The sequence below is a fragment of the Lycorma delicatula genome, chromosome 5 (genome assembly GCF_047948215.1).
Source record: "Lycorma delicatula isolate Av1 chromosome 5, ASM4794821v1, whole genome shotgun sequence".
NCBI classification, from domain to species: Eukaryota; Metazoa; Arthropoda; class Insecta; order Hemiptera; family Fulgoridae; genus Lycorma; species Lycorma delicatula.
This window is the reverse complement of record NC_134459.1, coordinates 164,178,508-164,206,443: the sequence shown is the minus strand read 5'-3', so window position 1 is coordinate 164,206,443 and position 27,936 is coordinate 164,178,508. Positions and strand designations below refer to the sequence as shown.

The following is a 27,936-nucleotide window of genomic DNA, read 5'->3' as shown; positions in this document are numbered from 1 at the left end:
AAACAAAGCTAAGAGTAAGGGAAAATTCATCCTACAATATATTTATATATATATAAAGGTTTATGAGTATAAAAACACAGATAGGTAGAAATATTTTAGAAAAAACTGTCGCAATAAGTGCATCAGAAGAGCGGATTTCCGGATTTAGTTAAAAAGAAAGGATGTTGCACTGCTGTAATGATTTTTGATGTTTTTGCTAGATTCGGAGTTTTTTAAATTTAATTTAAGTTAGTATTATGGGTTCTTTTATAATTTTTCGATGTACTGTATCGTTCCAATAAACACATTATACTTGTATATTTCTGGTACTTCATCCTCGTTGTTGAGTTGTGACTGCATCAACTGCTTAACACTGTTATTTACCAATAACTCGCTTTGATAGTTACCCCTAGCTTGTGTGGGTTTGAATCCGTGCTTACAAAAAATAAAAAGTTCATACTGACCCAAAACGATTAAAAACTTTCAAATTGATTTTTTTCAACTCCAACTCTTTTTTTCCATACAAGATCACATTTTTTATTATTGCGAAATTAAAGTACTTTTGCGAAACTAGCTCGCACCTGTCGATACTTGCAAAAATCTAATTTGGCTACAAACTTGATTTTTGAGAACACTGAGAAAGCAGTTCGCAATTGGTGGTGCTTACAAAAATCTAATTTTGTTTTTCTAACATGTCATTCTTCAAGTTACACCATGAAAGCTTTGAAAAGGTAACCCAAAATCTCGATTTTTGACTCTAACTCCGATTCCTGAGAACCGATTCGCTTGAAAATCAATAGGATTTTATTATCAACAGGTTTACATCAAGTCTCACCAAATCGGTTTAAATTTGCGTCCGGTGTAACGGACGACAGTCCTCTTCACACCAACAGCACCTTAAATAATTTGACCGGGCGCAATAACGATTTCTACAAATTCTTTTGAAAATAAAATTGAGGACTTAAAGATCATAACTTTAAGATCAAATGAGAGATGAGTAGAAAATTATGGTGATCTATGATTCACAGCCGGCCATCATAGACCGAGGGTAACCCAGTATCCTTAAACAAGGATACTGGATAACGGAAAGAAGAAAAAATGAAAGATCAAACTTGTACCGAAATATAGCTTTTATTAGAAAGAGAGGTTTTAGAAAGAGAATGATACATCTAACCTTACGCTAATTCTATGTAGCGAAATAAATAAATTAAAATGGACTTGTAGATTTAAGAACATAATCTTTTAACCTTGAATAGGAAAACTAACATTTAAGAAAACTAACAAGAAAATGTAATACAATAAGATTTCCTTTTTTTCCTGATGGATTAATTTACCAAGGAAACGTATAAAGAACATTTTCCGTGGGGATATGGAAAATTTTAAAGTTTGTAAAGTATGAAACATTTTTATCGTGATCGGGATTCGAACCCGGGACCTCCAGATGAAAGGCCGATATGCTACCACTTTGCCACACATATTGGCAATTTACAAATTTTTATTGCAAATTTAAGCACAAATATTTAAATATTTTTTTTTATAAATAATTTTTAAATAGTTAATTGCCAACCTATCATTCATCTAACTGTGTACAACTCTCGCTGTACAGATAGTATGAATAACATCCAGAACTGGGGTTATGTCAAGCGCAATCCGTCTTTATCATCCTCGGTCTTAACTCTGTAATGACTTTCAAAGAATGGACTGAAAGGGAGAAAATTATAAAACACTTCCAATGAACGTAGTGCCCATACGAGGAACGTGGTGTTCCTCGTAGTTTAAAAGAGATCTATGATCTAAAAACATCAGAACGAAATCCTAACTTCAATCCTTTCGATAATTATGAATATTCGTCATAATAAAACACAGCAAGAGATAAACGTCTATGTTCTACAGCCTGTTGGGAATAACAAATCCCTGTAATAAGGAAACCCCTGTAAATATAATCTGTAATAAGGAAAGGACAGGTAAAGTAGAAAAAAAAATTAATCTGCCCCTAATTTCTCTTTATTACATAGGAAATAAGGAATAAAGAGTTTAAATGAAACGGTTAGACCACAGTAATAGTTTAAAAATAACAAATAAATTAACAGATTATCCTGTTACAACAGATTGTACCGTTAATTTGGCTGAAGAAAGGGCAATAAAAAGTAATGAATAGTAAAGAAGTTCAATTTGAAAATAAACGAAAGGAAAACAAAAATCGAATATTACAGTATGAAAGGTAATTTGAAATTAAATAATAAAAACAAAATCAATAGCATTTTGATACTTAACTAAAAACATTATACCGGAGGACAATGTACCAAAGTCATCAAAAGCGAACTGAAGCCAGGAATCCTCTGTTTTTTTTTCTGTTTAGCCTTCGGAACCACCTACAGTATTACTTCAGAGGATGAGTGAGGATGATATGTATGAATGTAAATGAAGTGTGGTCTTGCACAGTCACAGATCGACTGTTCCTAAGACGTGCGATTAATTGAAACTTTACCACTAAAGAAAACCGGTATCCACGATCTAGACTACACTTCATTTACATTCATACATATCATCCTTATTTATCCTGTGAATTAATACCTTACGGTGGATCCAGGAGGTAAACAGAAAATGAAAAAAGTATTGAAATCGGTATAAAAGTAACTGCCTTTACTAGGATTTGAATTTGGAACTCTCAACTTTGAAATCAGCTGATTTGCGATGATGAGTTTAACCACTAGACCAACCCGGTGGGTTGAAGCCAGGAAACACCTGTCATGAAGTAAAAGAACTACGATATTATCAAACATAAAGTTGAGAATATTAAAAAAAATTGTTAAAAATATTTGTGTAGATATAGCGCTTTATGATAGCGAAAAATGTCATCCAGAAAAATAAAACAGAAAAAATAATTGAAGAATGTGATGCGACTTTTTTTTGTGGGAGGGCGAAAAATATTTTCGCGTTATCTTCGTCTGGAACAAGCATAATACAATATTACAACAAAACAACGTATTACAATAATTATTAAATAGTCGAATACAGATACACGGCCTTAAGAAACAACCTCTTCGATAATGTTATCTATAATACTTTTTCCTAGAATAGCTCGGATATTAGCTACTAATTTAAATTTACGACGCAATGCCACATAACACTCACAGTCCACAAGGATACGAAATGAAAAGCTGTTAATAGGAATGGTAAAATATAATAACAGGAAAAACGGTTGTTACGTTTCACTAAATAGTATCAGGTTCTATTTTGTTCTAGATGCTAGTGTAAAGAATTACACCTTCAAAGAAAGATAAAAAATCGTACAAAGATGAAGTAAGAATATTTAAATGTAGAGGACAGGTTCCAGGAAAAAGATTGCACGAAAATATCGAATGTAATGGGAAAGGAAATCCATTTAATAAAAAAATAATAAAGAGAAAATTACGAACAAAGTAAACGAAAAATATCATTAAAAAAAAACTGAGGAATTTACACGTAAAATAAATTCAGTTATATTATATTAAAGGAAAAAAGTGTTTTATTACTTTTATAAGTTTTACTATTAATAATAAAAATTAAAATAGCTGGTGCTAAAAGAAAATAAAAACTACATTTTTAGAGGTGGAGAATAAATTTTAAGAAACTTTTTTCTACAAATATTTATATAGTGGTTAAGCTGAACAAATTTACATAAGTAAAGTTTTCTTTAACTCTAACGATACCCGATTTTTGGCATGACCATCAATTTTCCCTTTAATATAATTTTTTTTTTTTGTCTTCAGTCATTTGACTGGTTTGATGCAGCTTTCCAAGATTCCCTATCTAGTGCTAGTCGTTTCATTTCAGTATACCCTCTACATCCTACATCCCTAACAATTTGTTTTACATATTCCAAACGTGGCCTGCCTGTACAATGTTTCCTTCTACCTGTCCTTCCAATATTAAAGCGACTATTCCAGGATGCCTTAGTATGTGGCTTATAAGTCTGTCTCTTCTTTTAACTATATTTTTCCAAATGCTTCTTTCTTCATCTATTTGCCGCAATACCTCTTCATTTGTCACTTTATCCACCCATCTGATTTTTAACATTCTCCTATAGCACCACATTTCAAAAGGTTCTAATCTTTTCTTCTCAGATACTCCGATTGTCCAAGTTTCACTTCCATATAAAGCGACACTCCAAACATACACTTTCAAAAATCTTTTCCTGACATTTAAATTAATTTTTGCAGTAAACAAATTATATTTCTTACTAAAGGCTCGTTTAGCTTGTGCTATTCGGCATTTTATATCGCTCCTGCTTCGTCCATCTTTAGTAATTTTACTTCCCAAATAACAAAATTCTTCTCCCTCCATAATCTTTTCTCCTCCTATTTTCACATTCAGCGGTCCATCTTTGTTATTTCTACTACATTTCATTACTTTTGTTTTGTTCTTGTTTATTTTCATGCGATAGTTGTTCTCTAAATTGTTCTTTAACATCATTAACTACTAGTTCCATGTAAAGATTACAAAGTAACGGAGATAGGGAACATCCTTGTCGGACTCCCTTACTTATTACGGCTTCTTTCTTATGTTCTTCAATTAATAATGTCGCTGTTTGGTTCCTGTACATGTTAGCAATCGTTCTTCTATCTCTGCATTTGAACCCTAATTTTTTTAAAATGCTGAACATTTTATTCCAGTCTACGTTATCGAATCCCTTTTCTAGGTCTATGAAAGCTAGATAAAACCATAGTATATTAATATACTATCTATACCTATATATCTATACCTAGACATATCTATATATCTAGTAGCTATAATTGCTAAGAAAGTAATTATTTAACTACAAATTATGGACTTATTAAAAAAAATTGTTAAACTTTTTGTTTTTATCAAACAAAACGTTTGACAAAACAAATTAATTTGTATAATCCAGTAAATAAGAATTACTTTATTACGAAAAAAAAAACTGGACCTATAAAAGAAAACAATTTTTTTGAACACCTGATATAGAATCACACATTAGTAGACTCCGTATCAGGTATAAGTATCTTTACAAAAGACGTTTTGTTTGTATAGTTTATAAAGGCCTACACAAAGTTGTTCGTATGTTCATCACTTAGATTAATTAAACTTGTTAAAGTTGAAGTTAAATTCTTAGGATTCGTTCAAAGTTTATATTAATTAAATTCTGCCGCTTTTGGTTATTTTGTATCAAAATTCATCACTCAAGAACATCTGTTTATTCGAAAAAAATAACATTCACTTCAACTGTATATTTTAAATGTATAAGTTAGTGTATTAAACCATAACCTAAAGTAATAAAATAATAATAAAAATCATTAATAAATTGTATAAATATATATTCCATTATGCATTTTATATATATATATATATATATAGAGAGAGAGAGAGAGAGTTAGAGAGAGAGTTATCACGAAGTTCCCGGGACGTTTTATTCTACTTTTGAAAACAATGGAAAGAATTCCATTGAACACATATGTTCTAAAATGATTCGATTGCTAGTTCACACCAGTGAAAGATTACGATCGGAATTCAGGTACCCCGGTGAAATGAGGTCGTAGTGATATTTTTAGGACGTTAATTAAGGGGCAGAATTGGTGATTTCTTATAGTTATTGACCTAAAACGTGAATAAAATAGGTCCCAGAACCGTATCTGCAGTAGGTTTTGAGAAATGTAGGATAAAACCAATAAATTAGGATAAATGTCTTTTATGTTTGACGTTCAACAACTTTGTTAAATCGGTAATAAACACATAATACCTTTAATCAAAACTTGTAGAGTTTAATTCTGAAGAAAATGATTAAGATAACTTGAATAAAAGAATGAAAAATTAGAAAAATTCGAATTTTATATAAAAACAGTATTTTCCTATATTTGTCAGAGTATATTTCTGAATATTTGTGAATTTCTGAATATTATGTACAAAATCCCAATTATTTTTTGGCGATATGAAAAATTTGTAAAAAGAAAATTTACTCTTAAAAAAATATAAAATATTGGAAATTGCACAATTGTAAAATAAAAATTACTTAGATAATAAGTTTTTATTAATGATAGAAACGCAATAAATTATTATTTTAAAGTTGGCAAAAAATACAATATTACTATTTAAATCAATCTGTAAGTACATTACGTGTATTGGATATTGTGAATTGTGCTGAAAGGTTTTCTGTGAATTTCTGGTTTGAACGTGATCGGTTTGCCATTGAAGTAACGCCGTATTTATTTACAACATTGGTTTGCTTGGCATTTCTCCCGCCATCACCCTATTCGGTCAACCTAAAGCATAAGACCAAATATCTGTGCCACAAACGGCTACTCGAAATAGTTTAGCGACGTATCTTAAATAGTTCCTGGAGCTTACCTAACAGCGTGAGCGACTAAGCGCGGTGCCATACACCACCGGGATACGTGTCCCAACCAATCACTTGTCATACATTTGCTAAAATGGGTAGGCGCACCCCGTCAACTACTAAAAAAATACATGACATCCATAAATTAAAATTTAATTTTGTCAAGACACCAATTCGCTGCCACGCCTAGGTCGCTGAATGCCAACAACTACCTGTCCACCATATTAAAGCGCTTAGAGCCCTAATTTGCTGGTGGTCAGCCGTATATCTCAAGGTTAGCTTCCCACAGCATTGCGTTAGGAGTCTTTCCCGTAAGTAAACTACTGATGGTTAAACATAGCAACTGCATCAAGGAACTCCCACACAGTCCGACAATGCGGCTTTCGCCACAGTGACTCGCCGCTTATGAATTTTCCCCTTGACCTCTAAGTTCCAGGGTGGCCCGGTCTCTGCCCCCCCCCCCCCCCAAGAGTACGGCAGTCAAACATCAGGCGTTCATTTGACTGGACCTCCCCGCAAACGAACAGCTCATCAGTTGCCAGGCGGAATCGAAACAGATATTGGTTCAAATTAACATGGTCGGTGAGTACCTGGGCACCCGTTGCCCTTAAAAACAAACTCGAGGCATACCATCCCCCCAGATCCCGTATAAATCTGTACAGGGATCTTCCATTAGTCGTGGTTTCCCAGTCCATGCTTCCATCGCGAGGCTCTGCAGCCTCTTCCGCAGGCAGGAGATGGGCAACTGAACAAAATTTAGATCCGGTGCATTTTGATCACCTTTCCGTTCTGGTACTGGCCCGGCCAGTATCGGAACATTATTTACAACAGAGGAATACGCTGATATGATATTCATTTTTGGTGTGTGTAATGGTACAGCTGCTGCAGTAGAATATCAAATACGTTTTCCGAATCGCAGGATTCCAGATCCCAAAACAATTAACGCGACTTGTCGCAATCTTCGGGAAACAGGTTCACTACCTACTGTTCATATCAGCTACGAATGATTTTTCCAACAGGACGCTGTTACTGATGAAATTATTATCGACGCAGTTCAGCACAGTCCAGGCGTCAGTGCACGATGTCTTTGTAGGCGGATCGAAATTTTACATTCGATGGTTTGAAGGACTCTTAAAAAACCAAGTTTTATCCTTATCATAAACAGCCAATTCAACATCTAAATTCAGGAGACGGTCCACTTCGCTTGGATTCTGCAACTGTTAGAATACAAATCGACAAAAGTATGTTTTGTTTACCGATGAGGCAAATTTCGCTCGATATGTGTCAACAACTTACGCAATGAGCATACATGGGAAGAAGTAAATCCTCATGAAACGGTGGAAGGAAATCCTCAACACCAATTTTACGTGAATGTCTGGTGCGCCTTCTTATCAATCAGCGGCCTGGACAGATTCATATAGCCTGACCGCTTAAATGCTCAGATCTACTTTGAATTTTCTTCAAGAAGAATTGTTGCAGCTGCTTTAATATAGAAATACAGTTAAATTAAATATTTAAACTGAATAACTATTATACATAAACAAGAAAGCTCTACTGATTCATTCAGTAATAATTCTCCCATTTTTTGAATAATTACAAAACTCCAATTTGACATAATTATGAAGACCGTCAGGAAAAGTTAATAAATTTTCTGATAATAATTTCTATTAGATTTCATTAAATATGGTATGAAACCCTTTTCATACCATACAGAGTAAAGGGTAAAAGACAAGAAGTTCTGTCTCTTCACCCTTTAAAAAGTTTCAGGTATTTACTTTACTTAAAAGGTAAGCGACTGCTGTGATATCTTTCCACTCACTGTTAAGGGATACAAATCAGGAATTTATATATTTATACGGTTAGTCCTTAAAGATTCATTACATAATAGTTATTCCTTTATGCGAATAGCTCCTAAGGTGAAATTTTTTCTTGTAGTAAGGAAGTTCTCGGATAAAATAACCAGTTTATCCAACAACTTCTAAATTGAACTAATGTTACACCGTATAGATATAATTAAAGCCCAGTTGAAAAAGGTAATATCATATAGATCAAAAGTTGTAAACTTGAAACCTCACAGAAATATTCCCTTAAGTAGTATATTCTTGATAAAAGATATTTCTTTAGTCATATCTAAGATGGTAAAAAATGGAACAAGCTAATTTTTCAAATCCATTGAATCTCGTTCCAATTGATATGAAACATAATTTTTTAAGAATATTTGCTTCAAAATGTTCTGAGTAATATTTACTTAAAATATAGGTTTTTGTTTTAAATCCATCCCCTTAGAGGGATTATTTATTTAATTTTTCAATATTCTTAGAGAAATATCGATTTAAGTGGAAATTACTAATATATACATATCCTTCTACAGTAGAAGTTTAAAATTCAACGCAACAAATAAACCTAATAGTTTTTTTAAAGCATTTCATTATGATGAAAATTTGTTAAGAATGGATCAGCTGTGATAAAAGTTAAAATTTAATTTTAAAAATAATTTTGGCAATATTTAAAAAAAATAGTGGTAGTCTCTAAAATAGGCTTCTATAAAATAACTAATTAATGTGATTTAAAAGTAATTTAATTTAATCAAGAATTTTCTTTTTGTTATTTATTTATTTTATATTTTTTTCATTTGGAGGTTAGTAGATAAAAACAGCCACTTTTATTTTTACCTTTTTAAAAAGTAAAAATATGTACGTTTGTATTTAATCTATTTTTACAGTTTTTATGGATTAAATACAAATTCTCTAATTCACGTAGATGTTTTTTACTCGTTGTAATAGATAATCAAAATTTTATTCAGTACTAACAACGAAATTCTACAAAAACGTGTTTCAGAAATTCCCTTTACGCTATACATCAATTGAACGTGAAACTATACAAATGGGTATCGTATTTCTATTTTATGTTGTGAAAAGGTGCTGTTAACATTTAGATAATCAAAGACGATTAATTAGGCATTAGAAACATCTAATGTAAAAAAAATAAAACCAAGAAAACTGTTTTCTTCTTTCACTAATTCTACCATATTCTCCAACTAAAAACATATAAACTGCAAGGAGTACTATTACATGAAAAATTTCTTTTAAATATTAAAAACTATTAATCTATTAATAAATCCTTAAACAAAGAGGACTAAACCTAAAATTTTAGTATTATATACCCGTGCGAAGAACAAGTACTTTAGCTAGAATACAATGCGCTACCAAAAACATAAACGCAAATCGCAATAAATGCGTTTAAAAAAATATTATTCTTTCTTCATTTAATACTAAAAATGATTTTATTTTTGAAAAACGTTAAACGCAAAAAGGAAATAAAATTCAAATACACTCGTATAAAGGAATAATAAAATAATCATACGAAGTAGATTTTTGTTTTCATTTAATGGTATAGCTTTCAACGTAACGCAACGGAGAGGTTGATTTTTCACTTTGTGTTGTTCAGATGCGTCTTGATTTATCAGCAGTAAAATTCTAAATTAGTTCTTTCTTCTGAAATTTTAACCACGTAAGCTTCGGATTTTCTAATAAAACTACTCCGTTTGTTGTAGAAAGTTAACCTTTATTCTGTAGCCTAGAAAGTATATAAATTTCAATTCACTACTGCTACTACAACACTTTTCTACCGATACTTTTTGTTTAAGAGTTATTGATTAAAGAGCAATCACGTACATTAGTGAAATTTTCAAATAATTAAAATGTATATGGTTATAATGTACAATAGATACTATTCTTCATTACTACGGTATTTTTATTTATTTATTTAATTTTATTAGTTAAATATACAAACTTTTTAAGTAAAAAATCTGATATGGACAACACATGACTTCCTTGTATGTCTATTAAATTACATTTAAACTTTTTTTTAAAAATAAAAACTAGGAAGACCCCCATCGATAGCATAAGCCACGATATAACTTATGCGACAGCATAAGTTACGATGCGACACCTGCTGATTAATAGCTCGTAGAAGACCACGATGATGCTCTTCAAAGGCCCATTGGCTGGGACAGGTAGAGTTGATTTTTAATTTTTGTAATCGGTGACTTAAGTGGTATAATGTAATTCTCCAAACCTGTGTTAAATCTGTGTTAATTTTCTTTTAACATCAACGTGCAAATATTTAATACACCCTAATTTATCTATATTTCAAGCTTCCTATATAATTTTTACCTTCTAAATGTCTCTGTCCAACTAAACGTGGATTTCTTAATGAATAGTCCACCAGTCTAGTTCATCTCTTTATAAAATTCTGTTGTCAACAATCTTCTCCTTTCATTCGTTTATGTTAAGATTTTATTTCGATTTACAGAAGTAAGAAGGAAAATTAATTTCTTTGGTATCTGTCGTATTATTTTAAATGATTGTTTTTTTTTTAAATTACTTCTAGAATTAATGTAGGTTAATTATTTTGAATTATCAACGAAATGAAATTTATCCGCGTTTCTAGCAACAATCTTGATCTTGATTGTTCTTGTAATTTTCTCGGGATTAGCATAGAAATTAAAAACTATCTCGTATAGTTGTAAAACTGAAATTTAATTTTCCGTTTAGGACTTCAATTTTCTTTTTCGTTCTAAATTAATTTACAACGAAAGCTTGTAAGTGGGAATACAAATTTTTTAGTGGAAAATTAAATTTTTTAGCGCTTGAAAAATTCCACGTCTGACCGGAATTTGAAACCAGGACCTCCGGATGAAAGGCCAACACGCTACCACACCACCACGGAAACGGCATGATTTAAAGAAATATATTTTTTAAATGCTCTTGATAAATTCGTTAAGAAGTAAAATTTTATTAAAATTCGCCCTCAAATGATAGTATTTCCAATTGTTTGAATTATAATAAAAAAAAAAAAAAAATACAAAATTTGTAATAACCTACGAAAATTTATATTTAAACAGTTTTAAAATATTTCATGGTTTTAGCAGTTGTTGTTTGTAACGTCTTTAATCTAAAGACGACTTAACATGATGCATAAATAAATCCTAACATCGGGATAGTCATTATCGAGAATAATAGTATGTCCTTTGCGGTTTCAGGAAAAAAATAACTCTTACTTCTGCCTATTTTACCTCAGATGCATTACATGAATGAAAGCCATAAGAGAAAATGAAAAAAAAGAGTATGCCCCTTTTATAAAAAAAAATCTAATCCGAAATATAGAACTATCTTCACGAGTAATATCTAAAATTTTTGATCTCGGAAAAGTAAATGATTTAAAAAAAATTGATTCATTATTTAATTATCAGAAGAAAAGGAAAAATATATTAGAAAATAATCTAAATTTTCGTCGATAAATGTTTTTCTTATCGGAAATCTTGAAAAATTCACACAAATTCAAAATTATTTGTTAAAAATAAAAGTATAGATAGAAAGAATAGTTACGTGGAAAGTCTTATTATGTTGGTGTTAAGTTCGGTTTGTCCAAGTCTTTATTATCGACAAAGAAAATGATGAAAAAACTACGAGTGGCGGAAGAGACACGTTTGGATAGCGGTCGCGGGAGAGCGCGTGTGAAGACAGGTTCCCGGTTCAAAGCCCAGAGGTTGAGAGAGGGGAGCCCAGGATTCCCTGTTGAGAGCTTCGTATGTGAAGAGGTCGTCAGGGAGCGATGAGGTCGAGGGCACTCCGCCTATTTGTCTGACGGAGGCCTTAGTAGTTGAGACAAATATGTGTGCTGGTCGAGTATGAATTGGCAATGACGCGTTTTGGCTCTGACTTGAGAATTAATTGAGCCGAGCAAGTGTTGTGTAGTTCTGGTTCTCACTTAGAAACGTAGTATTTTATCTAATTTTATTAATTGTCCAGTCTATTGTATTATGTTGTATGACATGTTTTTTTTACATAATGTTAAAAAAATAAATATATACGAGTGTATATATATATATATATATATATATATATATATATATAAAATGTTCACTATGCTGTATTTGACTGCTTGTTTGATGTTTGATATGTTGTATGTATGAGGAGCATTCTTCTTATATGGAAGAATAATGGAAGTATCAATGTGCTTCTCTTCTTACTTTATAAGTATAATGATACATATTATTACTAATGATTTTGTTTGTTGTACAATGTTTGCTTTGATCTGTATGTCTGAAATAATATTATTTCTTTGATGTAATATCGTGATGTATGAATATGTGTGTAGGCGTTATTCCCCTCTCCGGATGAAATTAGCGTTATCAGGACGGTTGGGAAGCCAGGGTTGGAGGATGAGTCGGTAGTTCGCAGATATACATACGCACCTAATAAAACCTTGTGGAACCGGTTAGCGACCGTGACACTGCTTTGGCGTCTATAAAATGGATTCGCCACTTCTACAAAAAAAAAGTCTTTATTAACAGTAAATCTCGACTAAGATTGTTCAGGGTGAATTGTGAGGAATTTAAAAAAAATAAATAAATAAATCTGAGGTTAAAAAATATTTGTAATATTTTTTGTTAGTATGCTAAGTTATGAAAAAGAGAAATGTGGAAATTTTATAGGAGCATATTCAGCGATTTTGTCTTGTTTGTTGACTATCGATCTCGCTGATTCGTCCAGTTAGCTAAAACTCTACGAACAAGAGTAACTACTTCGTGTGCAAAAAATGAAAATAAAGCTTTTCTCATGTTAATTTTATCGGGTCAAATAAAGTTTTAATATAATTTAATAAGCAAATTAGAATTATTTTATTGAATCTAGTTTTTAACAGTATAAAATTATTATATGATAATAAATATTATTAAATAGAACTAGGCCAATATATAAAAATGTAGTATATTATTATAATGTTTCTAAAATATTGCATCGTCAAAAATATCTTAAATAACAAGTAATTTGAGAAATTTTTTTAGTTTTACTGCCTTTTTTTATTGAAATTCATTACGAACAATGTTAAATTGTATCCAAATTAATTGCTTTTACCTCAACAAATTATCAAACACTTTTTTAAAAAATGCACATTAACGTACTCCACCCGAAAAGGAAAATCTCGACAAGGAGTTATATTTATAATTTTTTATATGCATATGGAGTAAGTGTACAACCTATTTCTTATAACATTAAATATTAAGGCATTAGTGAGACAGCCACAAATACGTACATTACCTCACATCAAGGAGTGGTGAGAGTTCCCTTCAGAAGACATTAATGTTTCTAGAGATAACCTAACCTTCAAGTGAATGTTTAATGGACGACAATGAAGAACTTTTAATGAAGCTCATCATAAAACGGGGATGAAAACCTCCTTACGAAATACCTAACAGGATAAGATTAAATATTTCATTAAATCTTGTACGACCTACAAAAAACACATAAAAATAAATTTTTTTACACATTCGCGCGTAACACTACATACACGAACAAACCACATATATGAAGTATTTTGTGTATCGAAAATTATATTCACGAATGCATTTTGAAATATATTTTATCTATAAGCATACTTTATTCATTCATTGGAAAATCGTATTTCGTTACACCGTCTTGGATTTTGCAGTTCAATAAACTTTTCTCTTGCACATTAAAACATATTCAAAACAGAGAAGAGAACAGTATTATAATAATAATATGATTTACCCCATTAGGATATTATTGAAGTAAATATGGAAGAATCTAATATAATTAAAATTTCCTTTAAAGAATTAATTTATTTAAAAATAAGGAAGATTTTAACTTTTTCACTGAAATTTAAAATATAAATAGTTCCAAAAATATTAATATTATATACGGGTATTCACAAATAATGTAACAAACTTTCTGAACATGCTCTAATGGAAAAAATAAAGAAGTTAATATAAACGTAGATTCGGAAACGTTTCGTTAGCGAGTGTCGACCGGTGAAAAATTTCGTTCTGATTTCTACGCTTTTGGTAAAATTAAGGTAGACTGTAATTCTTGGATCCCAAATTAAGAAGTAAATTTAGTGATTTTGTATGAAATATGAACCTGAAAAATTGAAAAGAATAAGTCTTACAGCTTTGTTCTTTACTTCCATCAGTAGAATACGTCCTGAAAGTTTATACTAGATTTTTAACCTTTATTATATTTTTCTTTCCTGCAAATAATCACTACTTAAGCCGTAGAAGTCGTATAACGAACGGTAATTTATCCATTAATTTATAATAACCGTTATAACTTTATTAAAATGGAAATGATATAACAAAAACATATTATTTTAAAGAACCACTACAAAATTGAATCTCTACTGTATACCGTAGCAAAGATTAAATTTTAAGTTGAAATATTTAATTATAAAATGAAACTATAAATAATTAGTTTATTTAAAAAAATAAAAACTCTTTATCTAAATACTGTCAGACAGCGCTTTGCAATAAACGATAAGTCAATAACAAAATCAGATCCATTTTTTAAAGAATTTCAATCGTTTACTGAAGTAAAATTCCATTTGCTCATGACTAACTGTCAGTTAGATTTATACTTATTCTATGAAATCAGAGTAGAAATGGTCTGCTTTTTTAATAAAAACAAGCATTATTAGATTGTAAAATTAAACTAACATGAATTCTATATATTTATATATAAATAAAACAATTAATTATATAATAATGTTAGCTGTCAATTTCTTAGAAATATTTATCATGAAAAAACTGTGTCAATGATAAAGTAACGTCTGCTTTTATCCATTAATGGAAATGTCTAAATTGAATTTAACAAAAAATAGACCAATTTATCTTGATTAAACAATTATATAATATCAAATGTTATTTATTATATAATTCAATATTTTACGTTCTAATTGTGTAAAAAAAAATAATGAACACACTGTTGAACTTTTCCGAAATTTTAATAGACAAGTGTAAGTTATATTGAAGTATTAATCTGACAGTATTAGCCGTTCGATTTAATTTATTTTATCGCAAAAAAATAATTATACTAACATAAAAACAATGTATATGTTGTATTTATTAATGAAATTAAAGATTATCAAAAAAGTTAGTTAAAAAATACTAAAATCATAAAAAATTATAGATTTTTTGAATAAAATTTATTACTTTTTTAATAAATATTAATTCATACAATGGTGATAAAATTAAAATTTTCGCCCAATTACGCTACAATTAGTAAAATTACTAATAAAATTAAACAAAATATAAATATTTTAAGTTGACAGATTGAAACAATAAAACATGAAAAAGGTAACGTACAAGCATTAGTTCTTCTGAGATAGGATAATTTATTTTTAATTTTAATATTTACAGGTAATTAAAAAAATATACAAAAATTGATGAACCTTATAAAAGTACCATTCATTTGCGATACAATTTTAACATTAAAAATTATTTTTAAATACACCTGTAATAAATTTTCTAAAATACGTTTGAAAAGAATGGTGAACAGAAGGATGTTGTGATGAAACTGATAATTAATAGAACGTGAATTAAAAAAAAAAAAAATTAAAAATGCATATAATGTAAAAATCCAGAAATTGTTTAAAGGTTAATAGTATATCCACTGCAGTACTGTTACAAAAATTACAAAATAGAATATTATTACTTATTTTCTAACATTTTAAAAGGAATTTGCTTTTATACCTCGTAAACATATTTTAAAAAGATTGATTTACCTTCGTATTGAAAAATATTGTAGTTGTATATATTGCCAGTTATATATATCATTTTTATATTTTCTAACAAGCAGTACCTTGAAACTCAAATATGCTGAGTTATTTAAAAATGTAAGTTTATTGGTTGAAAGATAACAAATAAAATATAGCGATTGGTTTATTATGTTTTGTTAAAATTATATAAAAAAGGCTCTTTATATAAATAAGGTCAGAATTAGGACAATAACATTTTTTTATTTATGAGGTACCAGGTTACATAGTAACAGCAAAGTGATATGATGTCAACAGCACTCTGCAAAGGTGCCAAGGTATCTGTGCGCGGATTGGCGTGTAATTTTAAATGTACCAGTAAATATGTAGTATTGAACAGATTCAGGCCGACCACTCCTGAGATGTGTTGAAACCTATCCGCAGTTTCAAATCCATATAAAAGCAACTGACATTACAAGTATTCGAATTTTAGAACTCTCGACTTCGAAAATCACCTTATTTTGCTATGACGAGTTTAACCATTAGACTAACCCGGCGGATATTAGTTTAACCACTAGAAATACCCGGCGGTATAAGTTTTCCTTTTCTAAATAATTGCTAACTGTGGATTTAACAACCGTCCAAACATTTTTTTTAACACTTTTCTTAATTTTGACTTTATAAAGAAATCACTTATCGTTGACATTGTTACTGCAAACTTATTTAGCAGTTTCCATATAAAAACAAATAAATATTAATGTTGATATTTGATATACTTGTTTACTAATAAATCCGAAGCAGTTTATCGCAAAAAAAGTAAATTCAATTAAAAACGAAGTTCAAAACATAATACTTATTCTAAATGTGTATTCCATTTTTTTTTTGCGTTAACTTTATCGTGAAATTTTTATTTCATTTTTTATGTTATTCATTTTTACCAAAAAACCCAACCATCTCTGTAAGCTTAACATGGAAGTTTGAAAAAAGTACTCTTAAATCCAATACAATCACGATTTCACAAATTTTATGTAACAGATTTACCGGTTTATTTATTTATTTTTTTTTTTTAATAATTGAAGGGTATAATTAAAGATCAAACCGCTCATATATTTTGAAAATAATTTCATGTTGAAAATTTCATTTAATAACTAAACAGAAGGAAGCCAGCAGATCTTACTTTTAAAGCTCAATTAACTAAGGTTGCAAGTAAATTTTATTTATCCCGAATTTTCACTTTTTTACCTGTAATTAATTGATACGAGGGATGATCAGAAAATAAATTACATCCCCTCTATGAAACAGACATATATTTATAGAAAATGTTTTTTTATTGAACAAAAAACGACATATCTATTTTTCGACATACTCACCAAGTTTTTCTAAACAATTTTCAAACCTTGTGACAAGATTTTCAATTCCACTCTCATAAAACTTTCGTCCAATTTCCTTCAACCATTTAAGGACCGATTCCTGCAGTTCATCATCATTAGCGAAACGCTTCCCTACCAGGTTTCGCTTAAGAGGACCAAACAGTAGGTAGTCGCAGGGTGCTAGATCAGGGCTATAAGGCGTATGAGACAACACTTCTCACTTGAATTTTTGCAGTAACTCCTTTGTCGCATGAGCTGAATGAGGAGTAGCGTTGTCGTGAAGAAAAACGACCACCACCGCTCAATATTTCGGGTCTTCGACCTTACGCAATTTCTTTAAAGTCTCACAGTAAGATTCGGCATTGATTGTTGTTCCTCGGGGCATAAATTCACTGTAAACAACTCCCTCAGAATTAAAAAGACTGTCAGTATAACCTTTCGAACATGTGAGGATGTTTTCACTTTTTTTGAATGCGACGAATTTTTGTGTCTCGATTCATGTGAAGCTCGTTTAGTCTCAGGAGTGTAATGAACCGTCCGACTCTCATCCCCTGTGATGATTTATTTCAAAAACCGTGGACCAGTTCTGGAATAGCTGGAGAAAAGAAAGAGTAGACGCAAAACGTTGATGTTTGTGGTTGTCGGTCAACAGATGTGGCAACCGTCGTGTGCACACATCTTACAGTAACTAAACTGATCGTGAATAATCGCAAACACACTACTACAACTGAAGTTAAGTTCACTTACAATCTCTTTAATTTTAATGCGCCGGTTACTCAAGATCATTTCATTCACGACTTCCGAATTACCCGTCGTGTTTTCAGTTGAAGGACGCCCAGCACGCAATTTGTCACTCGCATTTGTTCTTCCATTTTTGAAGATTTGACACCATATCGTGATCGTGGGGCGTGACTTTGCATTCTCACCGTATACCTTAACAATTTGGCGATGAATTTCACAACAATTGTAATTTTTTTCCACAAAAATCGAACTACTGAACGAATTTATATGCTGGACGAAACCTCTAGAGGACACGCCATACTGACAACGATACTAAACACGTGCTAAATGTCGTACAAAATTGCTGCTGGGGGAGCGTGAAGACAACACAATCGGTGCTGCCACCACAAGACATTAATATATCCCTTTCAGTTCAAGAACACGGCCAAGGTGAAATTAATTTTCTCATCCACCTCTCGTACAATTAAATTATATCGTCATCTGCAAAAGATTATCTGCAAGTAAATAAGACGGTCAGCAGATGATACCAAAAGACGTTAAGTATAAGGTATACTCTCAAGTATTCAACAATCTCCAGATCTTTAACTGCAATTAAACGATATATTTAATTTTTTAACCGTTCACATGTTAAAAAAAAAACATTTCGTACTACTAAAATCACTGAATAGCGGAACAGTTTGCAGATATTGCTTTAAACGAATGAAGAATCTTATTTTTAATGATTTATGGAAATAGTATTCTATTGCCTATAATGTATAAACTTTCTGGCTGTCTTGAGAAATGATAAATTTTCGTAAGATGACCAAATTTCTATTATCGTAACAAAATCAACTATATTTTTACTATTAAATGCTTTATCGTTATTAAATGTTTATTGTGCGAATACATATTCTGGCAAGAAACATATAATTTATTTTAAATCCGTAAAAACGTTACTATTTTTCATATAGAAATGCGTTTTATGATTGTTGACAAATGTTAATCATATTGGTTAATATTTTGTAAACGGAAAATTCTAATTTTAAGTTTTAGTTATCTGTCCAAAAAGTAATTTATTCTTAAAAAGAAAAATTAACCTTCATCAAATCAGATAAAACTTTTTTTATGAGACTCAGCATACTAGGCGTCCTATTGTATGCTTTCACAGTGATATTAATTTAATAACTTACCACTTAAAGGTCTTTTCATCAATTTATTTAATAATAAAAACAATTATAAAAATTAAAAAAACACGACCGCCGAAAAATAAATAAATAAATTGAGCTAAAAAAAAAAGAAAACAGGTATGAAAATAAAGGAGTAAATATCGTTATGCAGTATTTAATTAAATAAAACGTGTGACTAATCAACTTTCAGACAGTTTTAATATGTTTAAATATGTTTTTCATGCTGTAGAAATAGTAGGCATTTAAGGTTGTCTAATAATTAAGTTTTCATCAGATTTTTCTCGATAAGAAAATTTTATCTTTTAAACGAAAATTTTTAAGTGCAGTTGGGGGGCTCTGAATAATAGTAATTGTCCTATATTAAAGAACCCCCCCCCCCGACTGCATTTAAAAATTTCTGTTTAAAAGGTAAAATTTTCTTATCGAGTAAGATCTGATGATGAAATCTTTTTTATCTCCTACTTAGCACCGGTGAAATCTACCCTCGCCTTTCGGTGTGCTGAAATGAATTTTTTTTAATTATATTTATGTTAACGATGATTTGATGACTTAAACTTCTTTATATCTATATGAAGTGACAATTTTAATATAACAAATGGAGATAAACAATTCATTACAGAATATTTTGCACGTGATTTTCTGGGTTGGTGATGTAAAAAACTGTATCTAAAACGTTTTCAGAAAAAAGTTTTAGATAATGTTTAGAAAACTAACGACCACTTTAAACCGATTCGATACTGTGCCTTTTAAGGTAGGTATGATTTTTTGTCTTCAAAACCCAATTTTTTCCACCCTCTGGGCCAAGGGTTGGTTATGTCAAAAACCTTTACTTACTTAAGTTTGAGGCCCTCCTCCAAAGAATAGTAGGCATTTCAAACGAATTCGATATTTTACTTAATAAGAAAGTTATAGCGATATTCTGTTTTTTCGAAAAAGCCCCCCATTTGTACCCCCATGGTCCGATTTTCGCCGTTAACAAACTCGACCGACATTTAGGGACAAGTTATTTTTAAGGAACAATTTGTAATTGATTGTCGCAAAATTACTGCAAATATCGTGTCTATTAGAAAGTGATATATATATATATATATATTTAAATGTATATATAAAATTTTGAGCTGACAGTGGTTTTGGGGCTGGGGGATGTGAAAGATATGTCGAAGTTTTCCGGAAATCGAATCATAATGCTCATTACAACAGATAGCTTTCTTATGAAATCTATCTAAAAGCGGTTGGTGGACGTCATTTTTATAATGTTAGATTAATTCTATTTATTGGTACAAGTTGATTGTATTCTGAATAAAAAATTATTAATATTTGTTTTATTGCAATATTTGTCATGAAGCCACTTTAATAGATTATTAAAATCTTCTTGCATTAAAAACTCTGCTTCTTCCAATCGCTTATGTCCAAATGCTAAAACACTATCATCAGCGTATTGCAACAGACATGAATTAGAGATCGCGCTAGACATATCATTAACGTACAGATTAAAAAGTGTTGGGCCCAAGATAGACCCTTGAGGCACGCCACTATCCGTTTCGTATCTATCACTATATTTATCTTTAATTTTAACAATAAGTTTTCTGTTACTTAAATAGTTTTGTAGCATATTATTAAAAGGGCCATTAAACCCTAGCTTATTTAGGGCATCTAAAAGTTTATGATGGTCTAACGTATCAAAAGCTTTACGAAAATCTAAAAAAAGTAAGATTACATGGTTACATTTATTTAAGTTAATATTGACAAAATCAGATAAATCATTTATAGCATCGTTAGTCCCAATCCCCTTTCTGAAACCGTATTGAGTTTCACTGATTAATTTGTTATCATCAAGGTATTTAGTAACATGCATAGAGACATACCGTTCAAAAACTTTTTCGATACATGACAGTATAGAAATTGGCCGATAATTATTTAAATCTTTAAAAGAACCAGCTTTATAGATAGGTCTAACAATAGACATCTTCAGTAGATCAGGAACCCTCCTTGATTTAATTATATTGTTTACTATAATTGAAATTAAAGGGCTGACTTTATTAACGACATATTTCAAATCTTTGATTCGTATGCCATCTACACCTGGCGATTTTTTATCATTCATAGATGAAATTATATTTTCTATTTGTTTAGGAGAACTTAAAGGTAAATGAAAAGACACAAGCTGCATGCAATTGCCACCCGTGAATTTCAAGAACTTATGTATACAATTATGTTTAATATCATCTACTGAAGTTACAAAGTGTTTACCGATAATGTCTGCAGCGACCTTACCCGCGTTATTAGATGTACCGCTTACATATTTAATTATAGTATCGTCTAAGTTACGCTTAGAGGGTAACCCCATCAAAGAGTTAAGTAGTTTCCAGTTACCCTTAATATCATTCTTTTGAAAATTTTTAAATTTATCATTAAAATACTTCTCCTTCGCTTTTCGTATTTCAATATTAATTTTATTTCTATATAATGTGTAATCTTTTCGAATTTCCAGGTTAGCTGGTGCTTTTTCCCATTTTTTGAACAGTTTGTCTCTATACTTTATTTTATTTAGAATGTCATCCGTCATCCATGGTTTTTTTCTATTTTGAATTTTAATCCTATCAGTATTTCTGCGAACTAAAGAACTGTTATACACAGAATTAATTATATCAACGAATTTCTCATACGCAGATGGATTATTATCCATCTTATTACCTAAGGTGTCATAATTTATGCTATCTAACTTATATCTAATTAAGGCATTATCTAAGTAAAATGAACCAAGACTGTCATCCATCGATCGTTGGGATGAATTCTTGTACAACAGATCTGCTATTGTCACATAGTGATCAGAAATTTTAGTTTCAATTACTCCAGAAAAAACGTAATCAGGAAAGCCTCTAATAAAAATGTGATCTATACAAGATCTAACAATTACCCCATCTCTTATTTCCTCCCTCGTTATATCAGATATGCAACACATGAATCCCGTTGTATGTAATAAGGTTTGATAGTAACTAACTACAGTATTTTCCTTAGTAAGATCAATGTTCATATCTCCGATTAAGACAGCATTATTATTATTATTACAATTATGAAGAATATTTTCAAGATCATGTAAAAATTCATGAACATTTAAATCTGGCGGTCTGTAAAAGCATATTATCGTAAAATCATCGGTCTTAACGCCCAATTTCACTGAAACCTGAATGCATAATAGTTCACAACTTGAGACAGTCAAATCCAACATTATTCTTTCAGCACTGAGTGTGCTACGACAAAGAATTAAAATACCACCACCAGACCTAATATTCCGGACACAGTGATAGGAGTCATAGCCATTAATCTGATAAAAATTAATTAAACTTATTTCATTATCCGTAATGTTTATTTCCGTGAGAACTATCAAATCTACGTTACTATTACCTAGGTGAATCAAGAATTCATCCCAATGACCGCGAATAGTCCTAATATTTAAATGAAGTATACTCAGTTTCGATAAACAGGAGTAATCTTGCGAAAATTCGTCTAGGTTCGAGTAGTAATTATCAATAGCCAAAAACCGGCCATTAAAAATATTATTTTCATTAATGTTTTCCATTTCAATAGGGATTCGAAAATATGTCTAAAACGCACAGATTACATAAGCTATACAGATTATAAGATTATACAATTTGTAAACATAATAAAAACATTTTATTTAGAAACATATAAATTTTATTTGTAAAGACTAATTTAATACTAATCGTTGTTATGACTAATGTCTTATCTACGCAAAAACACAGCATAACCGTTTTTGTTAAAGGGGTGGGAGAACATATATTCGATAGAACAAACGCTCGAATAAGATCGTAGGTGTAACTTAATGATATCAGTATCATATTATTTGATATCAATGTCGTCACCATAACAGAGATAACATTTTTGAGATAGGCTCGCAAGAGAAATACATCGTTATGCAAGTCAATTATCCTTATCAATTTAAAGCCAGTTTCTAAAAATAAAATATTTTTCATTAAACTATTATTCACTTTAAGAAATAAACTGATGCTTATAAACATAGAAAAGTAGCTGCTGAATTGGCATAAAATTAAATTAAGTGAAGGTCTTCCTTTTTTTATAATATTGGAACAGTAATACCAAGAATCTTGAGTCATCAATAACAGAATATGATAAATATAAAATGCAATAAAATGATAGAAATAACTAATACGTGAACTTACATTTACAGAACTGAATGTAATGTACATAATAATATTATTACCAAACAATTCTATTATACTCTTAGGGATAACGCTATCATAGTTACAAATTTATATAACTCACTTGATTTTTTGCAGATCCGCCTCAGTGTTAATTTTAATAGCAAACACATCTTCACTTTTCTTAACAAATATTTTACCATTTCGTACCCAAACAAATTTATACTGAAGTTCACCCGCTTTTTGTTTCGTTTTATAAAGTAAGTCTTTTATTGATGTTACTAGATTTTCATTAATATACACTTTTTTGTCACTTCCATCTGCAAGAACCATATTATTTGTTAGCTTCTCGCGCTTTTTGCTGATCCAGAAATCTCGCATTTTTCTGCTGCTAAACTGCACTATGATCGGTGGTGAATCAGTCTTCCTCCTAGTAGGTAGTCTATGAACCGCTTCCACACCGTCCAAGCTGAAAGGAATATCTAGTTTGTCAGCGATTTTCTGAAGAGAGTCATGTAAATTTTCCTTACGGTTTCCATCGGGGTGTAATTTTAGCCCGTGAATTTCAATATTTTTGTTTCTTCCATATTGTTCGAGTTGTATGATTTTTTCTTCTAGCGAAGCGATTTTCTTATCCTTCTCTGTTACGCTTTCTCGGAGTTGTTTCACTTCTTGGAGAAGATCCTTGTTAGATTTCTGTAATTCACTAATTTCATTTTTAATATCGTCATAGAACAGGGATAGCCTACCAAGTTCATTTTCGGTCCTACTGGAAGAAGCTCTGACTTCTGCTTTGAGTTCTAAAATGATAACTTTTAATTCATTAATACCGGTGAAATCTAATATTTCTTTAGTCGAATCCACTGATTTGTTGTCAGTAGATTTGACTGATTTGCGACACTCACAACACATCCACTCTTTTTTCTTTTTCTGCGACATTCGCTGATATGTATTCTCCGTAATTCCAACGCATTTATGGTGGTAACCGTATAAACAAAAACGACAAATAATGTATGTTCCATCAATCGGTAATTCTCCCTCACAGGTATTGCACTTCTTCATTTTCAAATATTTTTTATCAAACAAGATTACAATATAATAAAATATTTAACACTGGCATATAAAATACAACATAATTGTTCAAGAAAATATACAGTTGTGTATTTAAGATAAGAACTGCTTATCTACTACACTCTGAACAGGAATGCGAATAGAGCGACACACGTCTGTTCAGTACAGCAGCCAGACGCAGACTCTGACAAGTTGTTCCTGCATTACTTAATTCTTTACCGAATCACCTCAATAATGTAAAAATAAAAAAAAATGATTTAAAAAAACTTCTCATTGAGTGGGCATTACTTATAACGTAATAGGTACTAACAGGATTCATGTTGAATTTATACTGGCAGTCCAGACAATTATAACATGATTATAGTTATTATTTTAATGTTGATAATTATTGTAAATCAATAAATAATGTATTGTTGAATGGTTAAAGCTTAGTTATTTATTTTCTTTATGTAATTGTTGCAACAAGATATTAATTGTGTAATTCGTTGTTGTAATTAAGTATAGTTTTGTTTCTTGAATATAATTTTAGTTACTAAATCTAATACATTACAATTATTAAAGAAATAATTTGTTCATTAGTTTTTAAATATTTAGTCTAATTTTGTAAAATTAATTTTTATAATTGTATTACTATTATAAGTATTATAAAACTAATAATATCTTTAGTTGTTACATAAAATTGGTTATTACATTAACCACTTAATAATGTAATAATACTCTTTAGTATATCTGTCGACAGACTTAGGTCTGACGGATGACCATGTAAGTTTTAAATTGTAAATAAATAAATAAATAAATTAAAATCGGCTCAGAAATTCTATTTTTAAAAGAAAAAACTTTAAAATATTTAAAATTATAGTTCAAGTTTTTAAGAAAGAAGTTGTACATCAGACTCCTACTCGGTTAAAAACCGTAACTTTTTAAATAATTTCTTTTTATGTGCAATTAATTTTTTAATTCTTAACAGGCAGACAGGGAGAGTAGATATTTTCTCATTCTGTAATTTGAAAAATCTTCTATTCTTAAACACTTTTATTTTAATGTAATTGTTTTCAATATGATTTAATTATTATTTTATTTATTTTCAAAGCGCTATCTCTAAAATAATATTATTTGATGCTTATTTTACTTTCTTACCGTTTCAAGTTTGTGTTAAAAATTTCAAGAAGAATAAATTTGCAAAACCATTTATTAATAATAATTTTATTAATAAACTACTGTTAGAAAAAATTTGCTACTTTGAACGAGGTTAAAACATTTCTTTTCTAGTAATAAATAATAATTAATCGTCAAGGTTAAGGTCAAGGTTCCTAACTAATCCATTTAAAATGTTTACCGTAAGAACTGAACAAATAAAATAGAAATCGTATGAGAACTGGAATTTTGTAGCGAAATTATAATTTAAAACTGCGTTAATACATTTATTTTTCATAAACATCAACGTAAACTCTGCGATATATGTGTGTATACAACTTATATATCACACAATTATATTTAGGCAATATTATTTCAGTCATTGTGAATTAAATAATATTACAAAAATTTTATTATATACGTATATATTAAAAAAGAATGTTTTCGTTAATTGTTTTTACAGCAGTCTATCATTTAAAAAAAAAACATGTATGAGTCTTTTAATCTTATATTTAAAACTATTAAAAACAACTGGAATAAAATACGACAGAATTAATTATAAATTCTGTAACAGATCAAAGTAACTCATTGTTTTCCATTAATGTTATTATTTTTTTAAATTAAATTACTTTTAAAACAATGTTTAATTTTTTCAACCGTCATGTCTTTTCTAGTTTATATATACGTATAATTATATTTTATCGTTTTTACATTTTACGAAAAGCTAAAGTAAACATTTAAAAAGTAAATTTATACAAATCCTGTACTCGGTGTATGTGTTTGTACATGTTTTGCATTGACGTACCTAGATATGTAGTTGTTTCGTATTCATAAGTATATGTATGTACTCGTACATAGTAAAGTTACGATGATGTATATTTTTTTTAAACAAACATTTGCTAACGTTAAATAATTTTATTTGAAATATTACTTACCTAATAAAGGTAATAAAGATAAGATAACATAGTTGAAACAAAATAATCTATTTACACGACTGTCCAAAAAGGAGTGTAATTATTTTTAGGCTGTGTGTGTGTATGTAGGTGGTATGTTCCACCGTAGCAGCTCAACGGCCGAACCGATTTAAATGCATGTTCCCGCGTTGGAATTCTTACGGTACGGGGATTGTCATACGCTATATAAATATCGATATATGTATGTTTAATTGTAACCAAATAGCCACAAAAAATCATATACATGATTCTAAATGAATAATCGATAGTATTTTCAATATCGATTTATTTGCATCGAACATAGTTGTGTTATAAGATCTGCTACGATATTGAATGAATGAAATACAGAGGTAAAATTTATTAATTTATTATGAAAAATTACTAGAAATTTTTTTTTTTTTATAATTAAATAATAAAACATGGTCAGTTAATATTTTTTCAACAGCTTGGTTTATAGGTTATTTTTTATAAACTATCAGTATTTCTTTCAATTCACCTTTGATACGAAATATTTTGTCATGAAATAATAATTTATCTAATAATGTTCAATAAAAATCAAATAAATAATGAGTTTCCGACTTATGTTATTCGTATGTATCACTACATTTAAAATTATTAACTTCATCAAAAATAAATAAATTCATTTTTTTTTCAGTCGGTTACGTTTTTTTGGGAACCTTTAGTAAATTATTTTATATACAGTAGAAGTCCATTAGTCCGGCATCCAACAGTCCGGAATGCCCGATAGTCCGGCATCGCTCCGGAAAATTGTAAAAATTTTGGTTTTCTCCAAAAGTGTGTCTTTAAAGCAAATAAAAACGCTCGAGAGCTATTCGGAAGTTTTCGGGATAGTTCGGGATCATCCGGAAGCGCTCGGTATTGTTCGGAAACAATTAGCGGCCGGCTAGTCTCAGCTGTCACAACAAATTCAGGTGCAGTGCAGCTCCGTTAATCAATCACGAAGCGTCTTCGCCATTTTTTTGTGCGTTGTTGTTTTGTGTCCTTTCACATCGCAGTAAACGTAACTTTTGAAACTGTTTATAAAAAAAAAGTGATTTTCGTTCTAACTGTACAGTGACCGTGATTTCAAAACCTAAGCCTTCGAGTTCAAAAGGAGAGAAACGAAAACACCTAACACTGACTCTCAATCAGAAACTAGAAATCATCAAACGGCTAGAAAAAGCCGCGAATAGAAATTAATATTGGCTCATCAATATTTAAAAAACATTAAAAAACAAAAAGATGAACTAACGAAGTTTGCTTCTCAATCGGTAACAACTGAAAAATTGGCTTCTAGACAAACATTAAAAAAACCAAAACTGGAACAGCTAGATAGTGTATTGTTCAAACGGTTTAGTGCAGTACGTTCTGAAGGAAAGCCGGTAACAGGGCCAATGATTGTTGAAAAGGCAAAGAAATTCGGCCAAGATTTAGGAGTTGCTGAAAGTGACTCGG

The 27,936-nt window shown here is 30.2% G+C and overlaps 2 protein-coding genes across 2 annotated transcripts in view; both read right to left on the bottom strand.

Annotated features, from left to right (window-relative positions):
• The window catches only part of LOC142325556 (neural cell adhesion molecule 2-like), a 769,074-nt gene that overhangs the window by 193,951 nt on the left and 547,187 nt on the right, over positions 1 to 27,936 (bottom strand). The gene's annotated exons all lie outside the window — the stretch shown is intronic.
• LOC142324575 (uncharacterized) lies at positions 23,404 to 24,571 on the bottom strand. The gene has a single exon (XM_075365423.1). It carries the CDS (start codon positions 24,383 to 24,385, stop codon positions 23,444 to 23,446), a length of 942 nt encoding a protein of 313 aa, XP_075221538.1. The 5' UTR covers positions 24,386 to 24,571; the 3' UTR covers positions 23,404 to 23,443.

What these genes read in the sequence shown, in the direction of transcription:
- LOC142324575 (XM_075365423.1), bottom strand. Translation starts at nt 24,385, where the DNA reads ATGAAGAAGTGCAATACCTGTGAGGGAGAATTACCGATTGATGGAACA.